Source organism: Salvelinus fontinalis, chromosome 26, assembly GCF_029448725.1.
Source record: "Salvelinus fontinalis isolate EN_2023a chromosome 26, ASM2944872v1, whole genome shotgun sequence".
NCBI classification, from domain to species: Eukaryota; Metazoa; Chordata; class Actinopteri; order Salmoniformes; family Salmonidae; genus Salvelinus; species Salvelinus fontinalis.
Window position 1 is genome coordinate 1408501 of NC_074690.1, and position 12202 is coordinate 1420702.

The 12202-nt window shown below is 42.7% G+C and overlaps 1 protein-coding gene across 3 annotated transcripts in view; it reads right to left on the reverse strand.

Annotated features, from left to right (window-relative positions):
- LOC129823537 (netrin-G1-like) overlaps positions 1-12202 on the reverse strand; it is a 240760-nt gene that overhangs the window by 186366 nt on the left and 42192 nt on the right. For all 3 annotated transcript variants that reach the window (XM_055882334.1, XM_055882335.1, XM_055882333.1), the window contains exon 2: positions 9861-10289. In XM_055882334.1, coding sequence (XP_055738309.1) covers positions 9861-10106 — 246 coding nt within the window. In that variant the 5' untranslated portion in view covers positions 10107-10289. The remainder of the gene's footprint in view (positions 1-9860; positions 10290-12202) is intronic.

Here is a 12202-nt window from a genome sequence, read left to right on the forward strand (position 1 = left end):
CAATGTTGTTGGTAGTGTGGTTTGGCCTCAGGCTGCCTTTAGCAGCCTTTCTCTATCTCTCTCTCTCTCGCCATCTCTCTCTCTCTAAATCGCTATCTCTATCGCTATCTTTCTCTCTCTCGCTATCGATATCTCTCTCTCTGTCTCTCACTATCTGTCTCTCGCTATCGATATCTTTCTCTGTCTCTCGCTATCTCTCAATGGCTATCTTTCTCTGTATCTCGCTATATCTCTGTCGCTTTCTGTCTCTGGCTATCGCTATCTTTCTCTGTCTCTGGCTGTCTATGTCTCTCTATCTTATCCTGGAATATCCAAGGCCTGAGGTCATCTGCCTTTGGCCTAAAGAGCAGGAACCTGGACTTCATCAAAGAAATCGATAATACAGATACTTTCATCCTACAAGAAACATGGTATAGAGGAGATGGATCCACTGGTTGCCCTCTAGGTTACAGAGAGCTGGTAGTCCCATCCATCAAACTACCAGGTGTGAAACAGGGAAGCGACTCAGGGGGTATGCTAATTTGGTATAGAGCAGACCTAACTTAATCCATTAAATGAATCAAAACAGGAACATTTTACATTTGGCTAGAAATTCAAAAGGAAATGATATGAATTAACTTATTGTGGCTGCAGGGGGCACTATTGAGTAGCTTGGATGAAAGGTGTACAGAGGTGCCCAGAGTAAACGGCCTGCTCCTCAGTCATAGTTGATAATATGTGCATATTATTATTAGTATTGGATAGAAAACACTCTGAAGTTTCTAAAACTGTTTGAATTATGTCTGTGAGAATAACAGAACTCATATGGCAGGCAAAAACCTGAGAAAAAATCCAAACAGAAAGTGGAAATTATTAGGCTGGTCGATTTTCAACCAAGATCCCATTGAAATAACAGCGAGATATGAATGAGTTTTCACTTCCTACGGCTTCCACTAGATGTCAACAGTCTGTAGAACTTTGTCTGATGCCTCTACTGTGAAGGGGGGGGCGAATGAGAGAGGAATTAGTCAAGTCTGCCATGACCTGACCATGCGCGTTCACATAAGAGGGAGCTCTGTTCCATCGTTCATCTGAAGTCAATGTAATTCTCCAGTTGGAACGTTATTCAAGTTTTATGTTAACAACATTCTAAAGATTGATTCAATACATCGTTTGACATGTTTCTACTGACTGTTACTGAACGCGCCAATGTAAACTCCGATTTTTTTATATAAATATGAACTTTATCAAACAAAACATACATGTATTGTCTAACATGAAGTTCTATGAGTGTCATCTGATGAAGATCATCAAAGGTTAGTGATTCATTTTATCTCTATTTGTGCTTTTTGTGACTCCTATCTTTGGTTGGAAAAATGGCTGTGCTTATTGTGGTTTGTGTGACCTAACATATTCGTTTGTGGTGCTTTCGCTGAAAAGCCTATTTAAAATCGGACACTTTGGTGGGATTAACAACAAGATTACCTTTAAAATGGTATAAGACACATGTACAGTGGGGAGAACAAGTATTTGATACACTGCCTATTTTGCAGGTTTTCCTACTTACAAAGCATGTAAGAAATCCCCAGTTTACAATTGGCTCATTCATCCCCCTCCTCTCCCCTGTAACTATTCCACAGGTCGTTGCTGCAAATGAGAATGTGTTCTCAGTCAACTTACCTGGTAAAATAACGGTAAAATAATAAAAAATGTAGAGGTCTGTAATTTTTATCATAGGTACACTTCAACTATGAGAGACGGAATCTAAAACAAAAATCCAGAAAATCACATTGTATGATTTTTAAGTAATTAATTTGCATTTTATTGCATGACATAAGTATTTGAAAACCTACCAACCAGTAAGAATTACGGCTCTCACAGACCTGTTAGTTTTTCTTTAAAAAGCCCTCCTGTTCTCCACTCATTACCTGTATTAACTGCACCTGTTTGAACTCGTTACCTTTATAAAAGACACCTGTCCACACACTCAATCAAACAGACTCCAACCTCTCCACAATGGCCAAGACTAGAGAGCTGTGTAAGGACATCAGGGATAAAATTGTAGACCTGCACAAGGCTGGGATGGGCTACAGGACAATAGGCAAGCAGCTTGGTGAGAAGGCAACAACTGTTGGCGCAATTATTAGAAAACGGAAAAAGTTCAAGATGACCTCAATCACCCTCGGTCTGGGGCTCCATACAAGATCTCACCTTGTGGGGTATCAATGATCATGAGGAAGGTGAGGGATCAGCCCAGAACTACACGGCAGGACCTGGTCAATGACCTGAAGAGAGCTGGGACCACAGTCTCAAAGAAAACCATTAGTAACACACTACGCCGTCATTGATTAAAATCCTGCAGCGCACGCAAGGTCCCCCTGCTCAAGCCAGCGCATGTCCAGGCCCGTCTGAAGTTTGCCAATGACCATCTGGATGATCCAGAGGAGGAATGGGAGAAGGTCATGTGGTCTGATGAAACAAAAATAGAGCTTTTTGGTCTAAACTCCACTCGCCGTGTTTGGAGGAAGAAGAAGGATGAGTACAACCCCAAGAACACCATCCCAACCGTGAAGCATAGAGGTGGAAACATCATTCTTTGTGGATGCTTTTCTGCAAAGGGGACAGGACGACTGCACCGTATTGAGGGGAGGATGTATGGGGCCATGTATCGCAAGATCTTGGCCAACAACCTCCTTCCCTCAGTAAGAACATTGAAGATGGGTTGTGGCTGGGTCTTCCAGCATGACAACGACCCGAAACACACAGCCAGGGCAACTAAGGAGTGGCTCCGTAAGAAGCATCTCAAGGTCCTGGAGTGGCCTAGCCAGTCTCCAGACCTGAACCCAATAGAAAATCTTTGGAGGGAGCTGAAAGTCTGTATTGCCCAGCGACAGCCACGAAACCTGAAGGATCTGGAGAAGGTCTGTATGGAGGAGTGGGCCAAAATCCATGCTGCAGTGTGCGCAAACCTGGTCAAGAACTACAGGAAACGTATGATCTCTGTAATTGCAAACAAAGGTTTCTGTACCAAATATGAAGTTCTGATGTATCAAATACTTATGTCATGCAATAAAATGCAAATGAATTACTTAAAAATCATACAATGTGATTTTCTGGATTTTTTCTTTCTTTCTTAAGATCCGTCTCTCACAGTTGAAGTGTACCTATGATAAAAATTACAGACCTCTACATGATTTGTAAGTAGGAAAACCTGCAAAATCGGCAGTGTATCAAATACTTGTTCTCCCCACTGTCTGTCTGAGGAATTTTAATTATGAGATTTCAGGTTTTTGAATTTGGCGCCCTGCACTTTCACTGGCTGTTGTCATATCGATCCCGTTACCAGGATTGCAGCCCTTAACTTCTTGCGACTACAGGGGGTGCTGTTTTCTCATTAGCATAATTGCATTACAGATTAAACGGCTTCCTACTAAATTCTTTATCGTACAATATGCATATTATTACTATTATTGGATAGAAAACAGTCTCTAGTTTCTATAGGCGTTGGTATTTTGTCTCTGAGTGGAACAGAACTCATTCTACAGCAATTTCCCTGACATGGAGTCAGATTTCACACATTTTGGCCCCTGATCTGGAGTCAGTTTAAAGGCCACTGTGAACGCTATCAGGATACGGACACTGCTTACGTCTTCCCCTGGATGCCTTTACGTGATGACGATTTGAATGGTATCGATTGCACAATCACAGCCCCTATAAAACAAAAACACGTGTAGGTAGGAACTCCTTTCCAGCTGCGTCGGACGCACGGTGGACACCGACCCGTTCTTTTTCCAAGCATTAGTGTAGCCAGTTATATTTCTCCGGTCATGTTTATACTCGTTATAGGAGTTAAAAACATCATAAGGTAGTTAATTTAAACCGTTTTATAGCAATTTATATCCGTTTAGTGCGATTTTGGGACATTTATTTCTGAGACACTGTGAATCTCTGGGCACGGTTCCAGTTCATGCCGAACGCAATGGGCATTTCTACATGGTAAGAGGACAGCTTTCGACCAAAAGACGATTAGACCCAAGAAAGGATTCTTTGCCCAAGATTCTGATGGAAGAACAGCTCAAAGTAGGAACAATTTATTATGATAAATCGTGTTTCTGTCGAGAAATGTTAATCGCTTATGACGCCATCTTGCTAGACGTAGCTTCGCTTGGCGCAAACTGTATTGAAAAGTAAGGATAATTAAAAAAATGTAAATCAGCGATTGTATTAAGAATTAAATTGTCTATCAATCGCTGTCCACCCTATATTTTTTTGTCACGTTTATGAGTATTTATGTATACGACTAGATCACTGTCTAATATGGCGCACGACATTGTCTGACCAGCTGGGCAACTTTTGTCATTGTCTAACCATGATTTTGGTGGCTAAATATGCACATTTTCAAACAAACTGTATATGTATGTTGTAATGTGATGTTACAGGAGTTAATGTGATGTTACAGGAGTGTCATCTGAAGAATTCTGAGAAGGTTAGTGAAAAAATGAATATATTTTGGCGACGTTTACGTTATCGCTCTCTTTGGCTAGAATCAATGCTCTGGTAACGTTTGCATATGTGGTATGCTAATATAACGATTTATTGTGTTTTCGCTGTAAAACACTTAGAAAATCTGAAATATTGTCTGTATTCACAGGATCTGTGTCTTTCGATTAGTGTATGCTGTGTATTTTTACGAAATGTTTGATGATTAGTAATTAGGTAAACACGTTGCTCATTGTATTTATTCTAGTCCATTTGTGACGGTGGTTGCAATTGTAAACTCTGATATCTACCTGAAATATGCAAATTTTTCTAACAAAACCTATCCTATACCATAAATAAGTTATCAGACTGTCATCTGGTGAGGTTTTTTCTTGGTTAGTGGCTATCAATATCTTAGTTTAGCCGAATTGGTGATAGCACCTGATGGAGTAAGAAACTGATGGAGTTAGAAAAGTGGTGTCTTTTGCTAACGTGGTTAGCTAATAGATTTACATATTTTGTCTTCCCTGTAAAACATTTAAAAAATCTGAAATGGTGGCTTTATTCACAGGATCTGTATCTTTCATTAGGTGTCTTGGACTTGTGATTTAATGATATTTAGATGCTACTATTTAATTGTGACGCTATGCTAGCGATGCTAATCAGTGTGGGGGGGGGGGGGGTGGGGGAGGGGTGCTCCCGGACCCGGGGTAGGTGCTCATTAGAGGTTAACAGAGAAAAATGTCCTCCTGTGTGCTACCTATATCCCCTCACTAGAATCCCCATACTTTAATGAAGACAGCTTCTCCATCCTACAGGGGGAAATCAATCATTTCCAGGCCCAGGGACATGTACTAGTCTGTGGCGACCTAAATGCCAGAACCGGACAAGAAGCTGACACCCTCATCACAAAGGGGGAAAAACACCACTCTGATAGAGTTCAGTATGTCAAATCGGAGGGTCTGTTGTCCGGACCTCTGGCAGTCACTATGGGGGTGCCACAGGGTTCATTTCTCGGACCGACTCTCTTCTTTCTATACATCAATGATGTCGCTCTTGCTGCTGGTGATTCTCTGATCCACCTCTATGCAGACGACACCATTCTGTATACATCTGGGCCTTCTCTGGACACTGTGTTAACAACCCTCCAGACGAGCTAAACTAAATTCATGCTATTCAATCGATCACTGCCCGCTCCTGCCCGCCCGTCCAGCATCACTAATCTGGATGGCTCTGACTTTGAATATGTGGACAACTACAAATACCTAGGTGTCTGGTTAGACAGTAAACTCTCCTTCCAGACTCACATTAAGCATCTCCAATCCAAAATCAAATCTAGAATTGGCTTCCTATTTCGCAACAAAGCATCCTTCAATCATGCTGCCAAACATACCCTTGTAAAACTGACTATCCTACCGATCCTCGACTTCGGCGATGTCATTTACAAAATAGCCTCCAATACCCTACTCAATAAATTGGATGCAGTCTATCACAGTGCCATACGTTTTGTCACCAAAGCCCCATATATTACCCACCACTGCGACCTGTGCGCTCTCGTTGGTTTGCCCTCACTTCATACTCATCGCCCAACCCACTGGCTACAGGTTATCTACAAGTCTCTGCTAGGTAAAGCCCAGCCTTATCTCAGCTCACTGGTCACCATAGCAGCACCCACCCGCAGCACGCGCTCCAGCAGGTATATCTCTCTGGTCACCCCCAAAGCCAATTCCTCCTTTGGTCGCCTTTCCTTCCAGTTCTCTGCTGCCAATGACTGGAACGAACTGCAAAAATCACTGAAGCTGGAGCCACATATCTCCCTCACTAGCTTTAAGCACCAGCTGTCAGAGCAGCTCACAGATCACTGCACATAGCCCATCTGTTAACAGCCCATCTATCTACCTCATCCCAATACTGTATTTATTTATTTATTTATCTTGCTCCTTTGCACCCAGTATCTCTACTTGCACATTCATCTTCTGCACATCTATCACTCCAGTGTTTAATTGCTATATTGTAATTACTTCGCCACCATGGCCTATTTATTGCCTTAACTCCCTTATCTTACCTCATTTGCACTCACTGTATATAGACTTTTTGTTTTGTATTTTTATACTGTATTATTGACTGTATGTTTTGTTTATTCTTTGTGTAACTCTGTGTTGTTGTATGTGTCGAATTGCTATGCTTTATCTTGGCCAGGTCGCAGATGCAAATGAGAACTTGATCTCAACTAGCCTGCCCTCAAAGCTCATCACCAAGCTAAGGACCCTGGAACTAAACACCTCCTTCTGCAACTGGATCCTGGACTCCTGGCGGGCCGCCCCCAGGTGGTAAGGGTAGGTAACAACACATCCGCCACGCTGATCCTCAACACAGGGGCTTCTCAGGGGTGTGTGCTCAGTCCCCTCCTGTACTCCCTTTTCACTCATGACTGCATGGCCAGGCACGACTTCAACACCATCATTAAGTTTGTCGATGACAGATGGCCGTGTGGTGCCAGGACAACAACCTCTCCCTCAACGTGATCACGACAAAGGAGATGATTGTGGACTACATGAAAAAAAGGACCAAGCACGCCCCCATTCTCATCGACGGGGCTGCAGTGGAGCAGGTTGAGAGTTTAAAGTTCCTTGGTGTCCACATCACCGACAAACTAACAAGGTCCAAACACACCAAGACAGTCGTGAAGAGGGCACAACAAAACCTATTCCCCCTCAGGAGACTGAAAAGATTTGGCATGGGTCCCCAGAGCCTCAAAAGGTTCTACAGCTGCACCATCGAGAGCATCCTGACTGGTTGCATCATTGCCTGGTATGGCAACTGCTCGGCCTACATGTACATATTACCTCAACTAACCGGAGCCCCCGCACATTGACTCTGTATCGGTACCCCCCTGTATATAGTCTCGCTATTGTTATTTTACTTCTGCTCTTTAATCACTTGTTACTTTAATTTCTTATCCTTTTTTAAACTACATTGTTGGTTAGGGGCTCATAAGTAAACATTTCACTGTAAGATCTAAAACCTGTTGTATTCGGCGCATGTGACTAATAAACGTTTGATTTGGTTTTAGTCAGTTGTTATGCTAAGCAGCTAGCAAGAGGTTGCATAGCAACAGCATCAATTTCTCGTAGACAGGCGAAGAGCTAGTACTCTCAACTGAAAAACGATGCCGTTTGTTTACAGTATATTACAATGAACTAATCGTATATATAGAATGTAGTATATACTCATTCATATGTAGTATACACTATTTTAAGTATGGGTATTCGAACAAAGCCAATGTCAGAGGGACACAGACACGGTCTGTTCAGAATATTGAACTAGAACTCTGGTGGGATTAGCTTCCTGGTTCTAACCAGTGCCTTCTGATTGCCTAACAGAGCTCATCTGTGTGCTCAACACATCGCTATAGTAACTGTGAGAGGCTTCTGAGGGTAAGGTCAAGGGTGCCAGTCTGACTGTGTGCCCGCTAGGAATGTCAGCAGATAAAACAGAATATGTCTCTCTCTCTCTGCCTTGCCTTAAAATAATGCCCCCCCCCCCCCCACCACACACACACACACACACACACACACACACACACACACACACACACACACACACACACACACACACACACACACACACACACACACACACACACACACACAGAGACACACACAGAGACATTCCTCTCTCTCTCTCTCTTTCATCTTGCCGTGCCACTAAACGTCTCTGTGCCATCTGGAGTTTGGGGAGGAAAATTATTTTTTCAGCACCCACTTTTTATGTTGGTATATATTCATATTTAGTGATGCTCTGTAGTACGGCAGCAAAAGCCACACAACGGTCCAAATGAAACATCTCTATTACGTGTGTTTTGGTTTGACTGAGAAGGTAGTCTCAGCATTATGACATCACCAGGAACAGCGGGGGGGACATCTTGCTTGTAGAGGGAACAGACATCAACAAGGGCAGGATGAGACTGTAGTCCGTAACTGACAATATTGCAATTCTCCCCCTCTCCACACTTCAAACAAACACAAACACACACCCAGGTGTACAGTTGAAGTCGGAGGTTTACATACACATTACAGTGTCTGATGTCTGAATTTTACTTACACTTAGGTTGGAGTCTTTAAAAAACTCGTTTTTCAACCACTCCATACATTTTTTGTTAACAAACTATAGTTTTGGCAAGTCAGTTAGGACATCTACTTTGTGCCTGACACAAGTAATATTTCCAACAATTTACAGACAGATTATGTCACTTATAACTCACTGTATCACAATTCCAGTGGGTCAGAAGTTTACATACACTAAGTTGACTGTGCCTTTAAACAGCTTGGAAAATTCCAGAAAATGATGTCATGGCTTTAGAAGCTTCTGATAGGCTAATTGACATCATTTGTGTCAATTGGAGGTGCACCTGTGGATGTATTTCAAGGTCTACCTTCAAACTCAGTGCCTCTTTGCTTGACATCATGGTAAAATCTAAAGAAAATCAGCCAAGAACTAAGAAAAATAATTATAGACCTCCACAAGTCTGGTTCATCCTTGGGAGCAATTTCCAAACGCCTGAAGGTACCACGTTCATCTGTACAAACAATAGTACGCAAGTATAAACACCATGGGACCACGTAGCCGTCGTACCACTCAGGAAGGAGATGCGTTCTGTCTCCTAGAGTACTTTGGTGCGAAAAGTGTGGAAGGCTACCCTAAACATTTGACCCGAGTTAAACAATTTAAAGGCAATGCTACCAAATACTAATTGAGTGTAGGTAAACGTCTGACCCACTGGGAATGTGATGAAAGAAATAAAAGCTGAAAATAAATCATTCTCTCTACTATTATTCTGACATTTCACATTCTTAAAATAAAGTGCTGATCCTAACTGACTTAAGATAGGGATTTTTACTCTGATTAAATGTCAGGAATTGTGGAAAAACTGAGTTTAAATGTATTTGGCTAAGATGTATGTAAACTTCCAACTTCAACTGTACATAACAGTGTGTGTGTGTGTGTGTGTGTGTGTGTGTGTGTGTGTGTGTGTGTGTGTGTGTGTGTGTGTGTGTGTGTGTGTGTGTGTGTGTGTGTGTGTGTGTGTGTGTGTGTGTGTGTGTGTGTGTGCATACATCCCGTTGTGTAACACAGAACAATAGAGTTTGTGGGCTGAAACCAACCTTCTCATTCATCACCATCACAGTCAGCTGTGTGTGTGTGTCTGTGTGTGTCTGTGTCTGTGTCTGTGTCTGTGTCTGTGTCTGTGTCTGTGTGTGTGTGTGTGTGTGTGTGTGTGTGTGTGTGTGTGTGTGTGTGTGTGTGTGTGTGTGTGTGTGTGTACATCCATCACACTCACCAAGATATGTCCGTGCCGTGTGTGTGTGTGTTTATGTGTGTGTGTGTTTGCCAGTACTCACCAGTGTGCAGTATGTCTCAGGTGGGTCTCCGCAGGTGATATTGGGCGGGTCCAGGCTGACGGTCAGGTACTTGGTCATGACTGTAGCTTCTGGTTGACAGGCCATGTAGTCCCACGTTAACCCGTCCTCTGTGTAGATCTGACTCTTACACACGTCATAGTGGCCCCAGGCAGCTGGATATTGCTGCATGGCCACACACACACACACGCACAACGCCTGCAGGGTCAACATCACCGGACAAAGCATCGCGGCTCTCTCCTCGTCCTATCGTGACTAAGCGGCTGTTTTTTTTGTTTTTGTCCAAAGACAGTGTGAAGGGGCGGGGCCAATGTGTTGTATCTTCCTCCTCGTGAGCCAATGGGTGTGTGAGTGATGTTGTTAGGTTGGTGTGTATTTAATCATCGTTGTGGCTGTCAGTCAGTCAGTGCCCTGTGGGAGAGGAGGAGAGGAGGTTATTGGACAGTCAAGGATCAGGTTGAAGGCAGAGTTACAGGACTGGATTAGTAGCTCTGGCGTTTCAGAGAATAGACCACACACACACACACACACACACACACACACACACACACACACACACACACACACACACACACACACACACACACACACACACACACATACACAATTGTCTTATTCGACCATTCTTACCCTTAGATAATGGCTTTGGCTGAAAAATACGATTTATATTTCTCCTTTGCTTCGATGTAAAATCTCATCCTTATTTGAATACCATACAAAATGATTATTTTCTATACGTCAAGTAAATTACATTTGAGACAATTGCTTTTCCGGCCGGCTCCATTTATTTTGTCTAACTGAAAGTGTAGGAAGCATTCGTTTTTAACCACACAGTGTGGTCAAGGACTTAATAACTTAGTTGTAGTCACCATCTGGTTACATTTAACTACAACATAGTTATGTTTCGGGGGGTTTTATATAGTTATTATTAACTTATTTTCAGATATCTTCGGAACTACCCAATAATAGTCTGGGTAGCCATTTTGTGGGATCCCCTAAAACCTGCCTGGAGCCTTCCTCCGATCACCAGCTTGTTCAATCAAATCAAATCAAGTTTATTTTATATAGCCCTTCGTACATCAGCTAATATCTCGAAGTGCTGTACAGAAACCCAGCCTAAAACCCCAAGCAGCAAGCAATGCAGGTGTAGAAGCACGGTGGCTAGGGAAAAACTCCCAAGAAAGGCCAAAACCTAGGAAGAAACCTAGAGAGGAACCAGGCTATGAGGGCTATTGTTGACTGTTCCCCTCGTCCCCTGCCGCCTCTGGAATATTGCCTCTGGAATCTATCTCCTTCATATTTCCCTTGCTATATCGCTATTGGATTATCCTCACTGGCTCTCCCTCAGCCCGGTTCTCCCACCTCCCAGCATGATATTCTCAGCTGAATTTAGAACTCAACATTATTATTATTATATATTTTTTAAAATAATTTCATAGAAATAAAAAACAATACCACTTTCTCCTGGTCACAGATGGACGACATCCCTTTCCTGCTTAAAATTGTAACTAGTCTACACACATTTGAATGATGTCTCTGCGCAGTGCACGTTTAAGAGAACAATTCTCTGTCGTCAGTTACATGAAATAGTGCCAATATTGTTCTGTCACTAAGTAAGATCCCATTTTTTGCATTCTTGTGAACCTCAAAAGTTCCAAAACTACGCAACATTACCAGTTTTTTTTTTTTTTTTAAATCGCCATCTCATAAAAATAATTACGTTTGAGTATGTCTATTTAGGCGGGAATGTTACATTTTGCCCTATCATTCAACTGAAGGACACAGCTCAAATAGTTCACCCCTTCCCACCTCAGGGCAAGGGAGCTGATGTTAGACAGGTACATTTCCGAACCGGGCGTCAGGGAAAAACCAGCGTGTCAGTTTTTACACGATGAAATTGCAAAGCCCCGTGCATTTTACACGCCAAAAATAGAAACCACAGTCTCAGTGTCTAACTGTTGATATCCTTTGGAGCAATGGAGGGAGAGGAAAGTGGTTTGTTGGAGGAACTGGGAGAGGAAACTGGTTTGTTTGGAGGAATTGGGAGAGGAAAGTGGTTTGTTTGGAGGAACTGGGAGAGGAAAATGGTTTGTTGGGGGAATTGGGAGAGGAAAGTGGTTTGTTGGAGGAACTGGGAGAGGAAAATGGTTTGTTTGGAGGGATTGGGAGAGGAAAGTGTTTTGTTTGGAGGAATTGGGAGAGGAAAGTGGTTTATTGGAGGGATTGGGAGAGGAAAGTGGTTTGTTGGGGGAATTGGGAGAGGAAAGTGGTTTGTTTGGAGGAATTGGGAGAGGAAAGTGGTTTATTGGAGGGATTGGGAGAGG